This window comes from Seriola dumerili, unplaced genomic scaffold (genome assembly GCF_002260705.1).
Source record: "Seriola dumerili isolate Sdu_G_001 unplaced genomic scaffold, Sdu_1.0 BDQW01000088.1, whole genome shotgun sequence".
NCBI lineage: Eukaryota > Metazoa > Chordata > Actinopteri > Carangiformes > Carangidae > Seriola > Seriola dumerili.
The window spans coordinates 7191684-7218027 of NW_019174343.1; the positions used below are offsets into that span (position 1 = coordinate 7191684).

The following is a 26344-nucleotide window of genomic DNA, read 5'->3' on the forward strand; positions in this document are numbered from 1 at the left end:
GTCCTGCTGGGCTGTCAGCAAAAGGTTAAGACCCATCAAGTTCACCACTTAGCTCCTTGCTTATGATTACAGGTCTGTGTTATTTCCTGGTGCAAGGCGAGCGCAACAGTTCAGTTCATGAAGGTCCCACCTCCTCGAATTAATTTCTGTTGGCTGGGAATGTGAGAAAAAAGGAGAAGTCTCTCCTGATCTAGAAAGCATATTGCCGGGAGTTTGGAGAGAAATTAAGTGTTTATGGGTCGGGTAAGAAGAGGCCGCCGCTGAGGGGGTTAGAGGGAAGAAATCGAGATGCTTTGGTGCGTGTCTCTCTTATTCTCTCCGAGGGCTGAGGTTTGGGTCAGCGTTTGCCAAAGCAAACACCTCCATATTCTACCTCATAGGAAACAATATGAACTTTCACACACTTCTTGCTTTCTGTACCTTCCATCTGGAGTTACCTCATTCCTACTCAGGGTGCTTGCTGGCTTATCCATGTGAAGCACCTCTTTCAATTTTGTATCCATTACAGCATTGTTGCAGTTCATAATTACATTGTGTTTACATTTCTCCAGCTGCCGCATGTCTAAACCATCACGAGTCACGCTTGTTTGTGTGCGAGGTGCTTCGCTCGCTATGCATATTAATCTGTTACATGTGTGTGAGAGACAGAGGAGATGAGGTCCGAGAGGACATGCACTCACACACACATCTCTCTCGCACCCCACTCTGTCCGCCTCCCTCTCTATCGCATCTTCCTGCGGTTATCAGGCTGATTTTTATCACCCCTGTTAGCTTGCAGGGAGATTACCAGTGACAAACTGGGATGGCTAAATCGGCTTGGTAAACTCGCTGACCCTGCAACCACCACCGCCCACCACCCCCCGAGCCACTATTCTTCTTAAACCACCTTACATCGGGCAATAGAGCGTGTGTCTGCCAAATAACAGTGCTCAACGACAGATAAGCTCTAAGGGATCTTTTCGACGGTAGGAACTTGAAATTCGTATAAACGATGAATGGGTAGAAAAAACAGAATCAGGCCAAGGTACACAGGCACTAATCCAGTAAAATTCATCTGTTGAATAGAGTTGATAGTCTGCTAAACAAGGGCAAGAAGAGGATAAGGGAGGGTACCTAATATCTACTTTAAAGCAATGTTTTTACTAGCTGAAACAGAACTTCTGAAAAAAAAAAAAAAAAAGAAAAAAAAAACAGAAAACATAAAGTGGTGAGTTGGGGACAACCTCTCCCACCAGATTGATTTTTCACGTCTTAAGGGAACCTATTATTTTCGTTCTGACTCAGAAAGAGGATAAGAGAGCAGAGCCTTAGAAGGCCCCTTAAAACTACATGGTTTACGAACGGCAGGCTTATAGCACAGAGAGCAGGAGGCAATCAGTGACTCCTGCTCTTTGCTGTCTTGGATTTCTTCAGTGGTCTGCAATATAATATGCTGGTTCAGGAGGGGTTTAGGTCAAGTTATGTGCTTGAAAAAGACCAGAACTAGTTTGTATCACGTGTTAGAAATCAAATACAGGCACAATATAATTTAAACGTTGCGACAACAGCACATTTTCCTCCTGGAAGGCATTCCGTGAGTGTTGAACATCAGTTGTTCACGAGGAAAAGGAGAAATTAAAGAAAAGAGAGCTGGGGAGAGGAAGAGATGCAAACCCTGGCTCTTTCTCACCTCAGCACAATATGGCTAAATCACAGGGCGTGAAGTGAGAACTTCAATGTCGTTTTGTTTGGAAAGTTACGAAATGGATCAAACACAGCCTCCCCACCCCACCCCTCCTAATCGACAATGGAAAGGTGTGGGAGGGAAGGGGGATTCTGGAAGTAATTCAACCATACGACAAGTGTGATGAAAAGCAGCTTCAGCCCTGCGACTCTCCGTCCCATGGGCACGTGTTAGGGGTGCAGCCCATTTGGGGTTTACCCTGGCTGATGGACCCAGTGAGGCAGCGGCGGCTGAAAACACAAGCTGTTTTATAAAAGGCTTAATCGCCTTCATTTCAGATGAGCGCCCTTTGAAAAGTGAAGGGAAGAAGCTGATATAAGCAAAATGCAATGACGCTGCTGACATACATGTGGAGAAATGGGATTTGTCTTCTAATGCCACGTTCCTGTCCTCAACGCCCTGGGATCGGGGAGATCGCATGGGGGCAAATCGGAAGTCAAACTGATCCAAGAGAATATGGAGAAGAGGCATGTCCCATCAGCCTCCTTCCTTCAACATCATCAGGCCTCGATCATCGCTCACTCGGTGTCATGGATCGTGACAGATGAAGGCCAGAGAAGCTCCTAATGATGGAAGATAAAATGGCAAATAAAAGTATTCTTGACCCACACCACAACTTCTATTCTTAACCCTGCCACCCCCCCGCCCTCCCCCCCACCCCCCCCCCACCCCCAAACTAACACAGAGCCAAGTAAATTAGCGCTGAGTGGTGCACGCGCCATGCACTTATCCAGGTGAAGGAGCAGCAGGAGTCTGGTGGGAGGAAGAGACCTGGAGCAGAGCCACAATGGCTGCTGTCACAATCTGTCCTGCCTTCCTGTCATTCTCAGGAAGGGGCTAGAACAACTGGCCTCCCACACTGTGACCCCACAGCACTGGCTTAACAAATTAAGGCATTAATTATAAGCACTGAGCATGATAGTGGGTCACTGGTGTCACATACATTAGGACGGCCCTTATCCTGTGTCTGTTCACATGTAAATCCTCCAGCGGGCCTGTCAGGATGCACCTGAGGAGACACAGAGATGTATTGTCACATTGAGGGACATTTTTCAGCGCCGCCTGACATAGTTTCTCACTGGGTGGATTCCCGCTGCCAATAAAGCCCTTTTCCTTTAAAACGCTGCCGTTTTCAAGGAGATGTTGCTCCATTGATACAAATAAAACTACGAGTTACTTTCCTCCTTTGGGTGGAAACTCCTTGGAAATACTTCACGGCGAGAACTGCAGAGGATGCCGACTTACCTTTTCCAGAGGCACAGCATGAAAACAGTTGATGTTGAAGTCAATGGCAAAAAGAGAGAAAAATGAAAAGCCTACAGCTTGAAGTCAAGCCTGTGGAGCTTCAACCTGACTTTTTGATTCCTTTTGGTGTCATTTTGTTGTTCTCTGTCACACCAGAAATATCACACAGCCCGCCATTTAATCAATATTTATGAGATGCAGTTGTCATTCATGGTGAAAAGCAAATTATTTTTAATGGAACCCCTGAGGCAGATTCGTACAAAGATGACAGATCCGCTGTAGTGCAAGCTATTAAAAAATCACTTTCTAGCTGAAATTTGACAAACAAGCTTTCAGCACGTTTTGAATGCAGCTGAACCTGGAGGCTGAGTGTGTGGTATTAAGTGCTGTGAGGAGACTGTGGATTAATCCAGATTTAACCCCATAATGCCTTTGTGTAATATATTTATATAGAACTCTAACATCAAGATCAGTCATACCTAGAAACCTGTTTTATACAGCAGTTTGAAAATATACATATGAAAAAACAGACAGATAAAATATCCATAAAATCTTCCATTGTGTCAGACGTTTACAGGTTAATACTGCCATTAACAATCTTCAATCTACCTCCCATTCCTGTATCTGGTCCTGGTTCTGTTTCTGGTTAAGGCACAGCAGCGGGGTCTCTATTCTTCAACATTCCTATAGAGCCTGTGTTTAAGACCTCTCCACTTTTCACTAGCTTTAACATTTAAACAGAAGAAGAGAGGCCTGAGAGAGATCCATCTTCATCACAACGCAGGCTGTTTCTGGTCTCCATGGCTGACTGTTTCTCCCAGGTGCACACGCCCTCTGGAACCAGACAGCAGAACAGAGACGGCAGTGTGGTCTGTACCTCCTGAGTGCGTCCAGCATGTGTGGGATTATGGTCTGACATGAAGCTGAGACTCTGCCAGGTTAAGATAAGGGAGGACTGGAGGTAACAGGGCTCTTTCAGTCAGAGCTTTTGTGTTTGTCTCTGTGGGTGCTGCTCCTCAGCGTGGCCCGGCGCTGCGTCTTTCTTCTTCTGGGTACAAAACCACTGGAGCGCATGCTTTCTGCTACCTCCCTCCTTGGTTTATCTAGCATACTCAGCACTTAAAATGAATTACCGTGCTAAATGCATTCAGAAACCAGAGGTATGCACATAACTGGCGGCCAGACAGATACCATATAATCGTGATATAAATATAGCTTCGGTTGTGTAGTAATTCATTAGTCGTTAGTGCATGATGTCACTCCGCTGAGCTGGAACTCAGGGCTTCGTTGAATTAGAGTCGATGATCCAGACGAGGTTGTAACCTGAGCCACAGTGAGTCATTTCTACATACACCTCTCCCTCTCTCTCTTTTATCCCTGTTGTTGAACACAGGGCTCATTGCGATTCTGGACAGGCCATCCAGTAATGCCAACTTTACCCCAGGCAATCCCTGTTTCCTGATTCCTATCAGGCTGAGAGAGATAACACTGACCCTGAGCCTAATCCCAGATTTAAACCAGAACGTAAAGAACTGCCACTGCTGCCTGGTGACCTCTGACCTCCTCATGTCTCCTGGCTCAGGCTGCAGCAGCCCTGCTGACCAGAAGGTCTTATCCAAGCGCAGACCAGAGCAGATCAGGGCATTTGTACAATTTAGAAATAATCCAAAAGAGCTCAGGTTGCTCAGGATGAGGCAGAAACCTGTAACTTTCTCTGGCGTTAGAGTCTCCTGTGACTGTGAAAAAAAAAAAAAAATGAGGAACTGATTCACAACTGCAGTTAATATGTATGCAGGAGCTGACATGTGGGACTGAGAACGAGGCAAGATGTGTCACTGTTGAGCAGGAGCCTGTTCATAAAACACATGTCCATTAAAAACAGAGCCGTGTTTTGTGCAGATTGTGTGCGATTTAGATCAAGACTTCTCTTGGAGGATCTCCTTCCCCTACCAGTTCTCCACATTTCACATCCTTCCTCAGCTGGAACCTTCACTCTTCTACATTTGCACTGCATCGAGAGAGGAAGGTGTTCATTTTTTGGAGAGAGAATGAGGTGCAGGTTCAGCAGCACACATTACTGACTTGAAATGCAATCAGTGGTTCTGGTTTGAGGTCCAAACAAGGGGAAGGTTAAAAAGATGACACAGTGATGGTATAAGTGATTCTTCGTCGCCTTGTACGTGTTGTTCTACCGATTCTGTACCAGAGCACATCTGTCTGCTGTTACAAGAGTTTACATGAAAAAAGGAGGACAAATGTGCACCTCCTCCCCTCACCCCTTACCCTCACCCCCCGCCCCCTTACCCTCTCTGCCTGTCCATCAGCATGCTGGGCTTGGCAGGCATCAGGAGAGGAGCTTAGGTGATGGGAGCCAGAGGCCCTGTGATAAGGCCATCTCTCCGCATGAGAGCTCATCAGAGCCTTGACATGTGGAATACAAATTGGTGGCCATTAGCGAGGGGGGGGTGGGGGGTGGGGGGTGGATGAGAGGAGGGGGCGTGGCACGGCACTACAGTGGCTCCTAATTATAGAGTGGTTGAGCCCCCAGGTCGGCAGGGGAGTGGCGGGGCACGGGGGGGGGGGGGTGCCTGTGGTAACGAGGTGGCGTTGGCGGGTAAACAGTAAGGTGTCGGGTCTCACACTGACACAGGGGCATCATGGTGCAACTTGTGGATACTATGAGATCAGGAGTGGCGCTTAATGATGTGTGGTATGGGGAGCACTTTTTAGGTGTGTATCCACTATGATGGATCACACTCAACATACGTTGAGACAAGAGAGGGTCACGCCTTCTCCCCGATGAGGCTGCTCACAGCAAACAGAATACAAACATCTTACCATGACCAGCCAAGTCGCTGCACTTTCCTGTGGTGAAGCCCTGCAGGGAGACCGATCAAAGTCACTGAAGGGCTGTTTGTGAGGTTTCACTCTTTTTTCACAATCTGAATTTGATGTTGTGTCACACAGGGGAAGCACATTTGATCATGGTTATCGTACTCCTGTTCATCAGTGATTCATTTATTATTTGCAAAGTGCAAGGTATGCAGTGTGACTGACCTATCACAGCCTTTTAATTTACAAAATAAAAGCACCGTTTGCAACCATAAATTAGATGACTAAGTAGAAAAATCTCAAGTGGGAGTCTTTAGAAGTGTAGACCTTCATCTGCCGTGGCTGAGAAGAAACCACAAACAAGGATAGAGTCTGTGCAGTGTTTGCCTGGAGGCTTCAGTGTGTGTCGCCCTGTAGGATGGTCAAAGAATGTCTAAACCCCCCCCCCCAAACGCACACGCACACACACGCACACACGCTCACTGGAATTGAATACATTTTTGTAACTCTCCAAAACCAGTGCTCAGAAATTGTGACCTCAGAATTGGCTGCAGAGGTAAGAAAAAAAAAAAAAAGGTACACAAGATTTAAACTCAGACCATGTCCATAAGTGTGCGGTGTTATCCCCATTTAAACAGATCCATGACAACAGGCTTTTCTCCCCACCTTTAAATCCAGCCATTCAGATCTTCTGCCTTGAGGTTCAGTCGGACCACATCTCATGTAATAGTTTGTTTCAAGCATACATTTGTGACTGCACTCACAGTAATCAACTTAGAGAGATAATAATGACTAGTACTTACAAGAGGTGATGATCTCTGGCAGGTTCATTTTCAAAGTTTGAAATAGTGAAAGAAGTGGCTTGTGTTGATGCTTTGTGTGTATGAGGCAGGTGTTTGCACAGGCGTGCTGTTATGTCTGTGTTTTTTCTCCTAGCAGCAAGCTGCAGAGCCCAGCTCTCTGCCAACAGGCAGAGACTCACACAGAGGACGCAGCGAAGCTTGACCACGTCTCCGAGAGCACATCACAAAAGTTTAGCACTGGGTCAGATCATATCTCTGGATCCTACGCCCTTGCGTATTTGTTATCTGCTGAATGACGCGTCCTATCTGATGTGACACAGCGGCCCGAGCCGCTGACCGCTTTTATTATCCTCCGTCCCACAGAGCGACTAAGCCGAGGCGAGCAGCTGCTGCGTTCGCATGCTGTTATCGTTCCTTCTCATTTAGCGGCACAGCGAACCTCATACCCACCATCTAGTAATCACACAGGCATTCTTTAACAACTGTGTCACTTCTCTGCTGGCTTTGAAGCGTGCAGCTTACACAAACCCAAATAACTCATGTAAATGTTTGACATGAAGACAAGTTGTGTTGAAAGAGGCTGTTGAAGGAGGGTGAGGGAAGGCACTGTGGGCCCGGAGAGGCACTGATTAGGAGTGACTCTGCTAACAAGATAGCAGCGCAGGTGCCAGTTCAGCCTTCCAGCGGCCACACACTTGTCCAAATGCAGGATGGGGTTCTTTAATCTCCATCTTCATGTTTGTGAGCTCAGTGATTGCCCCTATACTCGGCACTTCCTTATCCTGCAGATACAGGAAATCACTGTTAGAAAGTTGTGCTAGATTAAGATAAGAGGGAGAGCCACAGCTGCTCTCAGATAGAGGCATCTGGATATAAGCCAATTCCATTCCTACTGTGTAGATTCAGTGAAACCTCTGACTTTTCTCATAAACTAAATGTATACAAAGAACTCATCTGAAAAATCATCACGTTTTGTGAAATGTACACACAAAAAGCTGGTGTACAAGAAGATGCTTGTACTTTTTGGGGCTTTTTTACAGCTTTGTCTGGACACTTTGTAGGAAGGTGCAAACTCATTTACACCCAACAGTTAAATACCACACAGAAAGTCAATATTTAAACATTTAAGTTGCAACTTAAAGAGCTGATTGGTAAAAAAAAATTTTAAAAATTGCTGTAACTAAGTAGTAATTTTCCAGACTTATTGCAATCAGACCAAAGCATCACCCACAGATAAGCCAAGAATATTCTCTAAGTGCCAGCGATTGGCATGTTTGCAGTAGCAAAGTAAATAGAAATCTGCTGAAGCAACATTACAGTAGGATGAAGACAGATTGGCACATTTCTCCCAGATCACACAGCAGACAGCAGCTGTCCGTATGCTCACGCTCACCCTGATTCTCAGGTACATCTCACCTTTCTTGGCAAACGTAACAAACAACAAGGGAAACTGTGGCCAAGAGAATAAATACACCTTCATCATGTTCTGATACCCATACTAGTGTCGGAAAAGCCTCCGATACTGGCTAAAATACGTTATCGGGTACCGGCGAGAATGCAAGTCAATGCGCCGAGCCAACACCACATAATTTGTAGTTAACTTCACAGTTTCACACTCGGACAAAGCAGCAGTTTTCCAAGAAATTGATTCTTCTTTGTTGCTCCAAAACGGTAGCCTACGCAGGAAGTTGCGCTGTGCAGCCACTAGCAAACACTGTTTTAGAGCGGTGTTTCAGATAAATAATGTAACGACAGCTGTTTGCACATTGCCTTTTTACTGGTGGGACATTTTGCTCAGTATGCAAGGCTTTCATTTCAAGGGGTGACAGGAATGTTAGAAAGTGTAGGAAGTGTTATTAATGTTTTTTTTATGGTTTACAGTTAAATTAAATTAAATAAATATTCTATGGTATTCATGTATCTGTTCATGTTTTACAAAAGGTTTGACCTGAGCCATGCCAGACAACAATGACAGCAACCGTACCTCATACAGGGTTAGTAGTATGCTGGTAATTTTATTAAATTTTTTTGAACGCACTGGTATCGGAGCGGTACTTGGTATCGGCTGATGCGCAGGTTCAGGTATCTAGAAGGACAAAATCTCTAACTTTCATACATGGACACTTGAATATTTCACTGACTAAAACTTGTGTCTGAGACTTGTCATGTGGAGTCAGTCTCTTAGACCTGCGGCTCTGTCGCCTGTGGTGTCTCAACTCATTACTACACCTTGTTAAAAGTTGACCCATCTCCCAACTAGGCAACCCTTGCAATTTTCCACAGAAAAGTCTCTGAGGCTGTTTTGTGCAGTGCTCCATCACTGCAGTTGAAATGAAGTGTGTCTTCTGAAGAGTAATACTGGAGTTTTCCTCCTCCTGCATTGACAGCATTCAAAATATTTGGCCAGGATTCCTGACAAGTGCTGCCTTTGATGTGTGAGAGCATGCCACCTCTCCCGCCCCCTCTTAAACACCCTAATTATCACTCCTGCCACTTCGGTGTGTGTGAACTAACACACCTCTTTCTGGCGGGTTGGAAACAGCCTGGGGACACTGCTCAGGTAGTGCAGCTTGTTTGTATAATGTGCCAGGGGCTAACGGGATATTTGTGTCACCGTCTTACACTACCTCAGAAGACTGAATCAAACCCTATTAACACCACATTTTCCAATTTAGTGTCAAATAGGTCATAGCTTGTGTGCTGCAGCTCTGGCGTTTCACTCTGATCTCACTGTGATCTTTGGACAGGAGGACGCGCTGATGCAGTGGCTGCAGTTTCTAATTATCAGCTGCACGTTCCACAAGGGAAAACCACAGACCCGTGAAGTGAGCAGGTGATTGCTACACACTTCGCTCCACATTGCTCATCGCTTCCCTCCCTGTTGTGTGTCAAAGCAACAGACTGCAAACTTTTGTCTCTTCCCATCACCACCCCCCCACCCGTCCTCCTCTTAAACTTCAGCAGTGCTCTACAGGGAGCAATGCAGGTTTCAAGCAGCAACACGCTCTGCGCTGTCACTGGCAGTGGCCTGCACTTTTAATTTACCCAATCTGAAACCAGAGAAATATGCAACGGGGTGGAACACCCATATCAGTGTCAGGTAGCGAGTGTGCACTGCGCTGTCAAGTGCCAGGATGTGTATATTTACTCCCTCTTAATTCTCTTTTCTCTGCGATGTTCTGTTTAAACACACACACACACACTCTGGAGTTTTCCGTGATCCAATCGTCAGCCGATGCTTCTTGTGAATTTGCCAGGAAAAGTTATGAGCGGGGTGGGCTGTGTACTGTTAAGTCACGCTGGCTGCAGTAATCGCTCCTTAATGAGAGGAAGTTCTAATGTTACTGAAGCACACGGCAGGGGAGGATGCATTAACAGCTGAATATGATACATAAAATCCAGTCTCCTCTTTCCCTTGTGTCACAGGATGGTGGGAAACCATTGCGTATAAGACGGCATTAACTAGTGGGCTTTCTTATTTCTGGAGACGTGATCTTGAGAGTGCACCGCGTGCCAGTGAACTTTTCCTGTCCAAACATATTTCCAAAGTAAACTTGGCCCGTTGGCTATTAATTTAAGATGGAGAGATATGCTATAACATGCAGGCCTGCAGCCCCGGAGATCACCGTCAGCAACCAAGTATTCTCTCAGGAGGAGGAGGAGGAGGAGGAGGAGGGCACGCTCAGTCTGACAGTGAGGCATGTCTCTCCTCTATGTTACTATACCTCATTTAACCAGGCAGGCTTACAAGAATACATTGTTATTTATAATGGTCTGAGGAAGGGGCTGCAATAGGATAGTGGACCACATCCAGCACTTCCCAGAACAAACACTATATTGTACTGCAGGCCAGTGACCAGCTCCACTGCAGCAGCTGAGGGTTTAAGCATGAAACACTCCTGCACAGATCTGCACGAGGACAGTGTTGCATTTACCAAAGCAGCCTCACGCAGCAAATAAGGAACTCAGTCTCAAGAAATGAATCGAATGCACTGCAATAAAAACGTATAGGCCAATAAAATAAAAGAAACCATCTGTGTACTTTTTGCTATTTGGCTGCTCGTTTTACTGTTGGCCCAGCCTCAGTGCTACTGGATAGACTTCACCGCTCACACAATCAGTGTTTTCTCGTGCAGAGACTGTGTTTGTGGCTGAGATTTTGCAGTTGTGCAGGCAGAGAGATAAAACAGTTAACCTCTAACTCTCAACCTCAAGCCGGTGGCATTTTAGATGGATGCGTTAAGCCGTGGTGTGTGTGAGGATTAAGGGCTTTTTAAACGGTTTAAGTCTGTTGAGAGTCTCGTGAGTATTCCCTGGAAGCGTCATGTACTGTAGGCAATGTGACGATCTGATTTTATATTGTGATGGATCTTGAAGACGTCCATGATCTACTGTACGTGGTCTACGTTCACAACTCAACTTCCTACTAGACAGCTGTGCTCATCAGCCAGTTTATATCACGTGTCTATCAGAGGATCTCTGTTATGTGTGACGTGACTGAAAAACAATTCAAAATGAGATAGCAGCATAGCAAAGGAGGATCCGCTTCTAAAAAAAGGACTTGACGTCAGTATGGTGGCAGTGGGCCCGACTATGCACACTAGAGATATTTCTGAAAGCAAACTTATCTGTAAAAAAATTTTTCGGGCAACAGTTGGCACTTCTGATGGTAATGCGATAAATCTGATCTCAGGTCAGTGCAACCCCACTCGTGTGTTTCTCATGAGGTCCCGAAACATCTGTAGCTATACACAACATTGAGCAGTTGGCTCTGATACTAGCATTAAACTAGATTGTGTTCAGGATTCATCTTACTCAGCTCCCCTGTCCTCAAACACCGGCCCAGACCTTTTCTTGCGGCCTGAGCAGAGCGGCGACTTGTGGGAACCGGCAGCGGGCCGTGTCGGCCTGCAGCGCCTCGAGATGCTGGGAGAGAGGAGAGGATTGTCTGAGTTCAGCAGACTGAGGAAAATGGACCGGATCACCTCTCACTAGTGGACTTAGAGTTCTGAGCTCCCACTCCTGCGTAATTACTTTATTTTCTGTGCACTTTTACACGTGCACCGCTGTGCACATGAATGACAAAGCTGACCACTGACCGCCTCTTATTTCCGTGCAAGTGCGGGCGTGCTCGCATATGAAAGTACCTGAATGAGTAAGGGCAGAGACATTGAGTGCGAGGATCAGGTTCCCTCACCGGCTTACTTTCACCTCTAATAGAGCTCCATTGCCATTCCACTGTGGTGGGAGGTGGGGGGTGGGGGTGGGGGGGGGGGGGGGTGCAGGGTGCAGTGCAGTCCCGAAAACAAAGCCGCCGCTGTGTGTGCGCAGACCCCCCAGAGTGACCCTAAACCGTACGCGCAGTAATGGGCTACTTTAAGAGTTTGTCTGGCTCTAATACACACACTTGTACACTGCTCCCAGCCTCTAAATCTCCAGGATAAGACTGAGTGTGCAGAAAATGCTGTCATGCCCTAATGTGGCTCACAAAGAGCACAGTAGCTCAGCCTCTCTGAGCCTTTCCTGTTTGAAAACGTAATCTCCCGCAGCGAGTTTGTAGCATGTAGTGTAGGGATCTTTTTCAAATTTAACCAACCTTTGTTTTTGCTCATTTGAAACTTAGCTTAGTAAAAGTAGCTTAGCAAAAACCTCCTTCTGGGAATTACTTTAACACTTTAACACAATCCTACAAATTCCTCTTTATCTTCTCTACATAGACGCCACAAGAGCCTATCCTCAGCATCATCTTTGAGCAGCTCAGTCTCTCTGACTGTGGCCCGGTGTTTGCCTGGCACCAGCCTCAGTCCAGGGACCTGCTGGGCTTGTTTTCCACAGACAGCCTGACCTCCACAGCGGCGTAGAGCTCAGTCTGCTGCTGTTATACATCCCTCCATCAACATTTCATACTAGCACAAAGCCATGTGCCCCTGCCTGAGGCGAAGGTTGACTTTGGGGTCTGAGATGAGAAAGGCTGACAGAATAGGGAATGATGTAGAGTCGGTGGAACGCCTTAAGTCTTTTATTTTTCATTTCAGCAGTTTCGTACTTATGGTGTCAGAAGGCCCAGTGGCATTTAGGCTTTGGCTTGGGCTCCAGATGTAAATCCTGTGCAGCAGTGCCTCTACAGAGCCCTGAAGAGTCTTAAATGGTTTAAGATACTTGAGCTCTGATTCATCCAGTCGTAATGAAAGAGCAAGGGGAATTCTGCAGGTGTGATTTCTTCAACCACACCATCATCTAACAGGCGTAGCTCTCTTGTGATGTAGCCTACATCACAATTAGATACAGTGGATAAGGTGCGAGGAAAGACGTGCCATTAAGAGTTCATTACAGTGAGCCATGTTTTTGCGGTGATGTAGAATTTGGACAAGCTGCGGAGTACATCCACACCAGACTGTGTGTGCATTATCAGATGATTGTGAGATTAGATTACATATGTTTGTTTCTTAACGTGCAGCTCTGTATGGGGTTTGCTGTTGCTATGCACTGTTCACATTCCCTCCTCAGCTGACAGACGGTCCCATCCAGCCTCTCTCTCCGACAACAAACACACACTGAGGAGTCGCTGACAACCTGCTTCAGGAAGGGCTTTGACCGGCCCTTGGAATGTGTGTGTGTGTGTGTGTGTGTGTGTGTGTGTGTGTGTGTGTGTGTGTGTGTATGTGTGTGTGTGTACAACTCATTCTTATCCGGTCCTGTGTGTTTCACTCTATCCCCACACACACATAAACACAGCTAGAGTGTATTGGGACTCATCATTCAACTTAAGTCTCCAACAAAAATAATCACAGGCTCCGACCACATGTTGCCGCTCCTCTGCGCTGGGCTCTGACAGCTGTCAATCACTCTGCTGACCTGTAAACATTCCTTCAGTGGGCACAGTTATTAAATCAAACTGTACAAATATAGCAAATCTAATGCTATTAATCTTTGCTTATTGACGTAACCCCGCGTTAAATTTAGATCTGGCTGGAAAGACTGGTAATATCAGATTCCATAGGGAGACTGTTTAAAAAGGTCTCTATTTTAAGGCCCAATGGTGGACATGTTGATGGCTTTGCATGCTTTGGTGTCCAGACCTCTTCCTCAGAACCACCTGACAACCTCGCAGGAATGTTTCCCAGTCACTTCAAACACACTGAATATGACCGCACATGCAGAGCTTGCAAAACATATGGCTGTTTGTCAACCGTCCAAAACATTTTGTCTTATTTTTAAAAGTCTCGGGTGTTGATTTTGAAGTCCCAACACCTCCCACGTTGACGACGTTTCACACTTCCTTCCTTTTAATCATACACCGGCACACCTTTGTTCTGATATGTCAAATGTAAACAGTCAAAACAAACTGTTTCTGACAGTTTGTCCTCTGGTTTCTCTCCACCACATTTTGGCTGCTAAATCAACACAAAGCTCAAACTGTGGTTCCCTGTTTCAGCTCTTTGTGGTGGTCTGCTGGTCGTAGAATAAAGCTAAACAGTGAAACAGGGACTTTCCTGCTGTTCGACTGAAACCTCAGTGTATGTGAATGCCACCCTCTAATGCCTCTCCCCTATAGATAGTGGGGGAGTGTGTTTGTCTATGGCGTGGCATGGGGCCTGTGCTGTCTTAGCGGTGGCCTCTCTGCCCTGCCTGTACACAGTCGCTGAACCAAGAAGAACATATCAAACAAACACTCCAACACAGAGCAGGAGGAAGATAGGGTTACTCTCGACATGAGGGGACGTGTTGACTGCATTGTGATACCAAAGGCGCGCACTCCTCTGACCTTCAGAGAGTGGCGTCCAAACAGGGATGCAAGAGTTTAAATCTACCTCAGTAAATCCACTTTACCCTAAACAGTAAACCTCATATCTAACTGTCAAACATTTTTATTTTTCCTGACTTCTGCCTGGAAGTCACAGACAGCCGATGATGAGAGACTCTCTAGATCTTCTGATCCACTCAGGCGGTATTAAGACATCAACACAGCGTGACAGACACTCAGTAGCACTTGTCTCTAATGTGCGGTGTTAAGTTACAACAGTGTTGGTGGAAAACCATCAGATAACTCCACACGGGCATGCAGGAGTGGCATGAGGAATGTGTCAGTTGCGCATGCATATGTGGGAGAAAATATGCGTGTGCACCACAGCTGTCATTAATGGATATATTCCTGTCTCCAAACAGAGCTGAGATCCACCGGTACCGCTCATCACTTCGCCTACCTCCTCAACACGTCCGACTACCGGATCCTGCGTATGGACGAAGACCACGACCGCATGTATGTTGGCAGCAAGGACCACATCCTGTCCCTGGATCTCCATGACATCAACAAGGACCCACATATCGTAAGACCCATTCCCACTTTCCCGCCCCCCCCCCTTAACTTAAACTCCTCTGGCCTCTTAAATGGGCCGTTACACTGGGATGAAGCAAATGGCTTTTACCTCACTGCTTACAGCAGCTGCCCCCAGGGCAAAATGTTCTATTCTTTTGCCCCATAGACAGCAGCCATTTTGGTTAGCTCACATTTAGTTTTTGTTGTCATTAAAAGTGTAATTGGGTTATGACAATCCTAACAGGACTAATATTAGCCTGGGTGGATTTCCATTTGCAATTTAACCTCCTAAATCTCATAAATACCGGTGATGTATAACAGTATGGATTGTAACTATAAAACGTCCTGTGTTTCCCGCCCTCGCAGATCCACTGGCCAGTGTCCGAACGAAGAAGGATGGAGTGCCTTGTGAGCGGGAAGGACGCCAATGTAAGTACGCGTGCTGACAGCGTGCGCAGCCTCAGCAGGGTTGTTCAGCTGAGATGATATTCATCAACTTGATAGCTTGAAGAAGTAAAATATATAGTTTTTCAAAAGCGCTGCGTTCAAAGCATACAGCTACCTCCATCGTGCCTTTAGGTTTTAATGCAAGGAACCTGCTTGAATGGCACTCACCTGTGGGGCTCAGACTTGGCCCAGTAAAATCGCTGGTTCCCTTCTGTCTAGCCAAATAGACAGGAATGGATGGAAGCAGAGGAGCCAATCTCACCATCCTCCTCTGTGCCAGGCCAGGGTGGGAAGCACAACACCACTGGCTGATAGTTTGATATATTGTCCAAATATAGTTAGAAGCACAGTGTTACTGGTGTATTTTAAATGAGAGTCACTCAGCCTTAGCTTTCGGTAAATCTGCAGGAGGTGTACCAGTAAAATAAGGCCGTGACTGCGCCTATTAGATGTTTATTGCAGCTTAATTTACTCCAGTCTTTGTGCTTCCAGGAGGAGTGTGCAAACTTCATCCGTCTGATCGAGCCCTGGAACCGGACTCAGCTGTACGTCTGTGGGACAGGAGCTTACAATCCAGTCTGTACCTTTGTCAACCGTGGACGCAAACCTCAGGTTAGGACCAAAGACCTGAACAATGTACAGGAGAAGGTGATATCTCAGCGGCTTTCTCCATCTGCATCGTGAACAGCATAGCTCGGCCTCCCTTTTTCTTTCTCTTACCCAAGCTCTTACTCTCCATCCACCTTACATTTGGTTCACTTTACAATGATTTTCCTCCATCATTAAGCCTGCTCATGGTACCTTGCCTCTGCGTCTGGCAAAGCAGCTAACACAGCTTCACCAGCACACAGCTGTCGTCCCCAATGAGCTGTTAAAGCTGTTCTGTTTAGTCTCAGCCTCTAATGGGACCTCTTGAATTTCCTAAACCAAGCCAGGCATCACTACCTCGCCATACTCCCCTTTAACACCTCACTCTTCTTTAAATATCACACTTGTTCCCTAATGATGACCAGGGGACTTTTAAAAAAGGGATAAATAAAAAGTAAATTTCCCACTGGACTTTCCCTCGAGATCACAAAACAGCGCAGAGAACATGCACCCGCAAGCGCGGCTTCCACGAGCCCCTTGTTGCGTACGGATCCTAAATGACCCCATACTAACGAAGGGCTTCCATCCATTCACTCACCTATCCATCCGCCCCTTCATGCATCCATCCAGGCCACCCGCCAGCCTCTACCATGTGAGACGTTGGGTAATTGGAAGTGGGAGCTCCCATTATGGGGTGCCAGTGGAATGTTCCAGTTCTAGTCCATTAATGAGAGGGCTGTTATTTTCTCCGTCACATTGAACAGACAGGTCTGAGCCGTCCCCCCGCGAGCACCTCTCTCAGCTGGGCTGGGGGGGTGGACCATGATTGCAAAAAAAAAAATTTAAATGATAAACTGCAAAGACACACCCAGACACACATAAGGAGAGTTTCTTTTTTTTTTTTTTTTGTCATAGTTAATTCAACATTGACATGGATTGTTGTCATATGATTAAACCGCTGCAGGGTATATCCACAGGGTACGTTCTCAAGAGCCTCAAGTATGAGTCTTGTAGCGTTTGTAAACTGTAACAGTTGAATGTTTTACTTTGGCAGCAGCTTTGAAGGGAACGTATGTAGCATACTGTGAGAGCCTTTAGTGACTCAACCACAGGATACAGAACTATTATTGTTGCCTTTTCCACCATCTGGTCAAATAAAGCTACACACATTCCCCACACAATCTTGCACACACACATGCATACACACCATTTCCCTCATGCACTTATGCATTATATTAATTTCAGTAGTGTTGGTTCGGGGAGTTTCTCACCGTGTGTAGAAGTCAGGACAGATTCATGCGATCTGCAGGGAGGTCAGGAAGAAGGTCCTTACTCCTTCGTCATCAGTGGCGTAACATCCAGACTGTGTTGCTGTCTCCTGTTTTAGACGTCCATGTATCTACAGATGGCCCAGGCCAGAGGAAGGGCTAGCCGCGCAGCCGAACCCAGCGCGGTGCACGAGACACTCGGACTAAAGGTGCGATGTGGGCCCTGTCTGCACCGCAGCCCTGCGTACTGCCTGGGCTCGTGGTCACCAGCAGCATGTTCCCTGTCTTTGTGTCTGAGCTCATTTTTGTCAACACCATCTTTAACTTGACCATCGTTTGTTTTATCTCCGTAACATTTAGCATGCATCCTTTCCAGTCCGTGCACAATCTGTTCAGTTTTTGTGTCATGTGGAAATGCATTTAATTACATGTCATTTTCTCACGTGTTTCACTCATATTTTCTTTGTGTGAGCCTCATTGTCTGAGAAACCTTTTCTTATCCATCATTGTCCTTTTTGTGCTTTTGCGTTTGTGCTAAATGCCATATTTTGCATGAGAGCGGGATTTTCAAGTGGAAATGGCTTCTCAAAATTCTGTTGACTTTTGCTGGGCACACATTTAATTACACAGGCTTTCACTCCTGTTTGACGCATGGCATATTCATTATTTATTTAGCGTATATATCTGAATGGACATGAACAACAAAGCAGCCTAATCATTCATCCCGCTTATCTGAGACAATGCAGGATGTCCCACCCATCAGTCCCTCACCCCACCGAGCCCTCCACCTTCTGTAGGAATGTGGTGCAGTCGCTCCCACAGAGGCGGCAGGACTAGTCAGCATCTGACCCACTCCCACAGCAGGCTCTGTTAGCCCAGAGCAAACACCAGCCATCTGTAGCCAACTAGCTGTGCAGCAAAGGAAATAAAAGAGCCACATACTTGAACATGTCTCCTCTGTTTGATCACTCCAAGCACTTTGAAACTCAGAAAGGGACTTTTGAAGGGCGTAAAAGCTTCAGGTGAAGTGGGACACTTTTAAAATGTTGCAACTTTTTTTCTTCTCTGATTTTTTTTTAACTGATTTTTTTTTTTTTTTTTAAATATGTTGCAACTTTTCTGAAGGGTCATATTTTACCAGCAGGGTTGTAAAAACATGTGCAGGGCACAGTTTCCCTCCGGTACACATAAATGCTTGTGACCTTTTTTTACACGTCAACATCTGGCGTGGCTGCGAGTGAGCTGCCAGCACCTTCGCATTTGCACATGTGGTGATTTTAATCAAAGATGAGTAGGGAATTGAGCAGGGCTGTGTGTATGATCCAATGAAGTGAGTTTGGCACAGTGCCATATTCTCTCCCCCGATTTAGTGCTGATGGACAATGACAGAGATGTCTCCGTCTCTGTCCCCGTTGGGAGTGAAAAATGGCGATCGGACATGCTCCGGCCTGCGAGGCGGGGCTACAGGACATGTCATCGCATGCCACTGATTCATTTTCCCCTTCTCTCATGCACAAATTCCTGCCTATCACCTATCAGTGCTTGCGTGCAGCGATGCCACGAGCTGTGAGCATCAGTCATCCCAGCCTCCATCCCAGGCTTGTTTTCACTGTGCTGGATTACAGGTGTCAGCAGCAAGACTACACAGCCATAGGCACAAAGAAGCTGAGAGATATTTGGCATGCAGCTTATTATGCCAGGAGAAGCGGCCCACAACACATTGTTTTCCGCAGTAGAGTGGCATGGAGATGGATTAGGAATTCCTCGCTTTTCTCGCATGTATTTTTCTGTATGAACGCACGCTCATTATTCCAATACTTCATCCCCCATCAGGCCGTATAGGTCCCACAGGAGCCAGAGGGAGCTCATTTAGCCTACACAGGGGAATCACAGTGACAAGATGAAGAGTGCTGAATTTATTGCTATCTCCATATGATTTTTCCATTTCAGGAAGAAATCTTCCATCTGGAGCCAGGCAAAGTGGAATCTGGGAAGGGAAAGTGCTCCTACGACCCGAAGCTCAACAGCGTGTCAGCTTTGATCAGTGAGTATCGTCTGGGTTTGGTCACTTGAGGACACAGTCCAGCCCAGCTCATTTTAGGTCTTCTTAGGCAACGGCGGTCTCATCCCATATGGATTCTTCATCTTTTATCTCCCGTTTCTTTATATGACCCTTGCTCTGCTTATAATTTATATTTTTTTTGTCCAGAAAGGTCAAGCCAAGCGTCCTCTTTCATTCTGCGCCGATTTCCCACAGTGAGCTGCTTAGTCTAATCAGCCTAATCATTAAATCCTAAGGAATTCTTCCTTGTTAGGGTGGAGCAGAATAACATGTGCCTATTAATATGTGAATCATTCACAGGGGAATTAATGGTTTGCAATCAAAATATTTGGGAAAAGCTTTTTAGTGATTATGTCACTATTTATAGATAAAACAAAAATTCTTTATTCCCATATTTACCAGGGTTCACACAGTCTTTTTTCCCATTGAGTATTGAGTATTTTCACATTTTAATGGTCAATCACATACTTACAAATCATCACGATTAAAGGAAAAACCTGAATAAATGAGTAGAGAAACATAACAAATGTAGATAGTTCCATTAAAGGCCGTTACTATATCTCAACCCAGTTGAGATTTTGAACTGACGTGTTAGACAACACTCCTCACCACCATCATCATCAGCCATCCCACCAGCAGGCTTACACAGATTTGGAGAATCTAAGCAGCACTGAAGCTTCTCTGGAAGCCTGTGATATTCGAGGAAAGTCAATGGACCAAAATATCAAAAATAAATCAGGTGATCTACTTTAATTGAGTAACACCTCTGAATATCTCCATTTTCACTCAGTATCTATCCATCATGATTCAGTAAAATAATATGTAACAAGGCCCAGTCTGGAAACTGTAACTTATCATCTGCTGTAGTACTCATGAAGTCAGTGTCCTCTGTCCCTTTGCCCAAGGTCACTCAGTCAGGTCCAGACCCCACAGTTGCCACCAGTGAAAGCCGATCTCTCTGCGGGGTGAGACAGCGGGTGTAAATCACTGGCACTGCTTTCCCACATTAGCACAGTGCCAGCTGACCAGTATGGAACCAGTGCTGTCATCCAAGATGGATTTAACTCCCACCTCCACCAGTTAGCATCGTACAAGGGACGCTGTTGTTAGTGTTGATAGGGATTAAGAACCCTGTACCACAGCAATAGATTTACCACTGACCACTTACTGCTCAGCTCTCCACCACATTAGACATCCCATCATCCATGGACATTTTAATGATGTGTCATCAATCTCCATGTAGCTCTGCCGAGGACCATGACATTGAATATAATGGTGGTAGGACAGTGTTTTTTGTTTCCTCTGCTCTACCTCCTGCTGTCTCTGTACTCCATCCTAAGAGCTCTGACAGTCACACCTGCTCTCCAGTGGGGCCCTGACAGCAGCTGGAGGACCAACACCTTGCCTTCCTGTGGCTTAACAAGGCTGTTGTGTACATTTGTCAGTCTGCACACATGGATGTGCTCATATTTTATGTGTTTATGGAGTGCAGGTGAGGGCTGTGTGACCGCTGGGTTCTGTAATGATATATTTTACATCTCCTCTAAGTTTTTAATGATAGTCTCAAAGAAAGAACAATGTAAAAGGAGACTGAATACGAGGAAAATAAAGGGAGGCAGTCAACGTACTGCACTTATTTTATTTTTTAAGGCGAGAACCAAATGAAGAGCCAGAAAATGATTAAGTGGTTAAATAGTCAGCAGAGGTTTACTAGCAGTTGTCAGTTTCCACAGGAAGTTCCTTGAAAGAAATGCTAAACTCTTAATGACAGGAGAAAGCAACAGAGATCAGCTTTAATCCCAGAAAACATTCATTCATTATTGAAAACTTAATTGTGTATATTTGTTAAGTTGAGGCCTAATTCTTGTCTGCAGTGACAACTACAACAAAATGTCAATGTTTTACTCAGCTCACCTGCTGTGCACTGATTAAAACTTAGGTAAAACTTAGTAAAAGAAGTTCCTGCCATTATTAAATTGAATTAAGGAAGTGTTAGGGATGATTAAGCAGTGTGTTTATCTGCTCTTACATAAGCCACAAATGTAAGCATGTCTGGCTAACTGGCTTACTTCCTGCACTTAAGTAACTTAATGCTATTTCTGAAGGTAAAGGGCATGTTATTAGTCAACTACATTATCTGGACAGGTTAAAGGTCACATTATAAAGGTTATTTGTTCAGGACTGGAATATCGGACTTGGTTGATCCTCATAATCAAATACTTTTATTTTGTAAATCGCTGTTTGACATAATTGCTTGAACAACAGTTCAATCACAATTTTACTATTATAATTTATTAGGATTATATTTATTATTATTATTATTATTATAATTATTATTATTATTATTTGTACTGTGCTAACTGTGGTATTTCTATCATGAAATACATGAACAATGTTGTCCTTTATTTCCATGAATCATCACTTAGTGACTTTTTACCTTCCGTATTACATGTTGCACATTGTGTACAGGCTTCTTGTTTTAAAATGAGTTAGATTGAAACATTAAAATGTTGGCTGGAAACAGACTTCCATACTTTTGTCATTAGCGTGGGTTTCATCTCCGCTAGCTAGCTACAGGTAATAATTTGTTTGATTGAAATGAGGAGCTTGCATTAGTTTACTAATCATGTGCTGTGGTAGAATAGGAAGAAGGAAAAGACTGACAGGTGTAGTAACAGTAATGAGCAGGGGCAGGCCTTAGCAAATAGTCAAATAAACACAGTTTCCAATTTCCCAGTAGTTAATAACAAACGACATGGTCCTTTCCAGAAAACGTTATTAAAATTAAATCTCAGTTCTTTTGTAGGAAATTTAAGGAAACTAAAGTGTCATAAATTATGAGAATGTTAATTATGAATAAGGAGATGAAAATAATAATCCTGACCACTGCGTGTCTAGATGAAGGCTAATGTGTAAATGATTATGTTTTTTTTTTAATGGAATGAAGAGTCCTGTGATATTCGGCTCTAAATATACTTTTTGAAACAAAACCTTTGGTATTTAGTGTCAAGGGTGGCGTTGGAGAAATGTCAGACCCAAGGAATTTCGCTAAACTGAGCTGTTTTCTCTCTTTCTCAGATGGTGAACTGTATGCTGGGGTCTATGTTGACTTTATGGGAACAGACTCTGCCATTTTCCGTACTTTGGGGACAAAGACTGCCATGCGAACAGATCAGTATAACTCCAGATGGCTGAATGGTAAATGTGCTATTTAGCCTGTAAACGATACATAGGGCCTTCATCCAGTTTATACATAGTTTTCTTGCATGACTTTATAATATATAATCCAAACACGGCTCCAAATGCAGAGCTGAAATGTAAAGATCCTGGTGCACGCATGTGTTTACAGTCATTCAACAAAACAGGAAATGCTGACAGTTTAGTCATGATTTCTTCTCCCCACAGACCCCACTTTCATCCGCGTTCACCTCATCCCCGACAGCGCGGAGAGAAATGACGACAAGCTGTATTTCTTCTTCCGGGAGAAGTCCTCCGAGATGGGCCAGAGTCCTGTGACCCAGTCCCGCATAGGACGCATCTGCCTGGTGTGTACACATTGAGGAGTGTGTTTATTTTAGGGTGTAAACATAATGAAAAGAAAACCTGCATCGATATGGAAAACAGGCTCGAGTCTCCTGAGGCGAGTCACCCACTGCGCTTGAATGTTTACGGGCGCGGGACAAGTATTTGGCCAACGCTGATGTGCTGGAATCCACATGTGTCTTTAACCCTCCTGTCTACAATGAATCCCTCTGTCTGTGAGGTTGCCCTCTGAGCTCTGACCCCGTGATCTCCTGACCTCTTCTCCCTGGTAGCCCTAAAACACTTGAAGCTTTTAGTGTACAGAGAAGAGAAAAACTCGCTGCCCCTTTTTTAAGTCCTGTTAAACTAGACGCCCTCCACAAAGGCCTGTGTGCCGTAGAAATACAAAGCGAGCAACAAAATGTCTCAGAGCTCAAGCTTGCGGGGCATCTTTCTGAGCCGACAGTGTGCGTGCGCTGTAGGAGAAGGCGTGCGTGCATGTGTGAACATTACAGTGGGTATATGAGTACGAGTATGAGTGAAAAAATGTGCCGTACGTGTGCTCGTCGCCTCAGCTGTTCACCGTTGTATTTATTTGAGGGGGTCAGGCGCTGACCCGGCACACAAACACTCATCCCTCTCTCAGCGGGCTCGGCCTCGGCCTCCAGAGACCCGGGCCCGTCATTCTTACTTCGCCACACATCTGGATACTCTTACTGCCATTCTCTGCACCCTGAAACACACTCAGCCGTACTGTAATTACACTGCAAAGTATGGAAACATTTCCACTCCCAAAAGTGCACAACCTCCCTCCTTTTTAAATTGAAATATGAAAATATATGTGATTTCTCATCAAAGTGTGACATTCTCTGAAGATGGTGGCTCTGGAAGCACATACTGGTCTCCGCTCTTTCTTACTGGGATGGATTCTGGCCTCGCTCCAGCACAGATGGACGTGTCTAAATAGGAGGAGACAGTGTTTACCATCTCATCCCCCCTCCCTCCTTTTAGCTTCCCGGTTTTGCAAACCAACATGTATAGTGTGTGTGCGTTTGTGTGTGTGTGTCTGTCTGTCTGTCTGTGTGTGTGTGTGTGGGTGGCTCCACCTGGGTTTGTTTTCAGTAGGAGGACAGAGGAGGATGTGAGTATGAGCGAGTGATGGAGAAACTGTTCTGTGTCTACTTCACCCTTTCAAATACAGAATGATGACGGAGGCCACTGCTGTCTGGTCAACAAGTGGAGCACCTTCCTGAAGGCCAGGCTCATCTGCTCGGTGCCCGGGGCCGACGGCATGGAGACGCACTTCGACGAGCTCCGTGAGTACAAAACCCTTTGGACCAGATCATGCTGTGGTTCCTCTAACTGTTTTCAGCTGAAAGGGTGATGGGTAGGTCACTTGGTGTGGGTGTGTGTGTGTGTGTGTGTGTGTGTGTGTGGGGGGGGGGGGGGGGGGGGGGGGGGGTGTATTGACTTCCTTGTCAATCAAACATGCTGTCAGCACTGTGATGTCTTTTTCTTGGATTTTTCTTTTTCTGACAGATTACATCAAACACATCAAGGGCTGCAACAAACAATTGATTTCAAAAAAATTGATTTCTATAAAATGTCAGAAAAAGGTAGAAAGTCCAAAACCCAAACAAATTTAGTTTACTATCATATAAGACAAGGAGAAGCCTCAAACCACATTGGAGAAGCTAGAACAAGAGAATCATTGGTGTTTTTGCAAATAAAATACCTATACATGCTTTTGATTATCAAACCAGTTTCCAATTATTTTTTCTGTCTATCCACTAATCGACTACTTTTTTCAGCTCTTAACACCTTATTTCATGAGATCTATATTATGTTATGTTATAAATGGATAAATGTAAATGATTATGTCAATCAGTGAAGTAGTACATTTTTTTAACAAAGAAATACCACTTTTTCTATAGGATTAATAGTATTATTAGTATTATTAATACATCCTTAGCCAAGACCTTTTGTTCCACCCTGTTTTTTAAAAGAAACCAAATCTCTTCTTTGTGTCGTTAATCATTTTGACAGTCGGTATCGAATGGCAAAGAAAAAGTACAAAAATGACACGACTGGATTTATCTCAGACATATTCATTTTCAGGTTCCTGTCATGTATGATCACATCTGAAATATTAAGTAGAGAACAGTCCACTGCAGGGTCTGATGTTTCTACTACAGCACCTGCCAAGGGTGTACTATACACACACAGACACACACACACACACACACACACACCAGAGCTCAGTTCTTCGCCCATATGGCAACCCACTCCCATCATATGGCCCAGCATTACGGCATACTGTAATGTGAATGACACACGCGCAGTCCCACTGCTGTAGTTGTCATTTTCTTTCAAGATGTCTTAAACAAAAGTGTCTGTTTTTTTATGTGTGTGTGTTAGGGGAGGGAGGGGGAGTGGCCTGATGGCGGGGAGATCAGATCACCGAGCAGGAATGTCTGTGACTGTGTGAGACTATGAGCCTCTCCAGAGGAATCTCTTTCTGTCTCACTGGTTTAAAATAGAGCCACAGAGTGATAAGGGACTGATGCGTGAGGCTACTGTTACTCTGAACTAATCTCAAGAATGAAAAGTGCCATGACTGTTGAATCTGATGATAGTTATTTTTTGTCTCTTTATCTCGCTGAGGCACTCCTTGCTTTTAACTCAACCTACCTGTCGTTCTAAAAGCTGTTTTGTTTTGTTCAGCAACTGCAAAAGTGACACACACTCGAAAAACTCTGTGGCCTTTTCGTGTGTGCGGCCACTTCACCAAAATGGCGTGAAAGCGGTTCTGAGTGGGAATGGGCTCACTTTGCCATTACGAATGGGGGTTGTGTCTTTACAGGTCAGGTCAGTGTTGACACAGGCGTGCGGTGCGGAGCGGCTCTGTGAGAGGGCTGGAGAGTCGTGATCTGTTGGAGCTGATGAGGATTGTCAGGATATTGCCTGGATAAGGCTGTAAATGTGTAGCGGAACAGACTGGTGAATGAAGAAGGACAGGCATGACAGCGTAGACATGTCCAATGAGAAGGAGAGACACATGCACACGCCAGTTTGCGGAGCAGCCACCCCTGCCAAGGACTACTAGAGGGGACAGTAAATTGGATATGATTGAGTTTCATGCTAATGGCTTCACATTTACTGTCTAGTTTGAATGTTTATAAAGCTCTCTCACTGGAGGGTTTGTCTTTACAGAGGAAAGTAGAGATTTTAGGATTTCACAAGGGCAAATGCGTCTTTAACTACTGCGCACTAAATGTAGGTCATTAAATGATTAGTTTGACATTTTGGGAAACACGCTTATTCGCTTTCTTTTGCCAAGAGCTAGATGAGAAGATTGATATCACTCTCATAGTTGAACATGACGCTACAGTCAGCAGCCGGTTAGCTTTTAGCAAAGAGACTGGAAAGTCGGGCAGCAGCAAGCCTGGCTCTGTCCAGAGGTAACCAAATCTGCAAAGCTCATTGATTAACCCTTCATGTCTTGTTTGTTTAATCTGCTCAAAAACCAAAACGTTT

General features: G+C 45.1%; 1 protein-coding gene across 4 annotated transcripts in view; it reads left to right on the forward strand.

Moving 5' to 3' along the window:
- The window catches only part of LOC111221565 (semaphorin-3F-like), a 65543-nt gene that overhangs the window by 28468 nt on the left and 10731 nt on the right, over window positions 1-26344 (forward strand). For 2 of the 4 annotated variants that reach the window (XM_022745013.1, XM_022745014.1), the window contains exons 2-9: window positions 14770-14930; window positions 15287-15349; window positions 15860-15979; window positions 17343-17432; window positions 19174-19267; window positions 22364-22483; window positions 22691-22830; window positions 24009-24123. In XM_022745013.1, the coding sequence (XP_022600734.1) occupies window positions 14770-14930; window positions 15287-15349; window positions 15860-15979; window positions 17343-17432; window positions 19174-19267; window positions 22364-22483; window positions 22691-22830; window positions 24009-24123 (903 nt within the window). The remainder of the gene's footprint in view (window positions 1-14769; window positions 14931-15286; window positions 15350-15859; window positions 15980-17342; window positions 17433-19173; window positions 19268-22363; window positions 22484-22690; window positions 22831-24008; window positions 24124-26344) is intronic. The other 2 variants (XM_022745015.1, XM_022745016.1) reach the window with 1 other exon arrangement.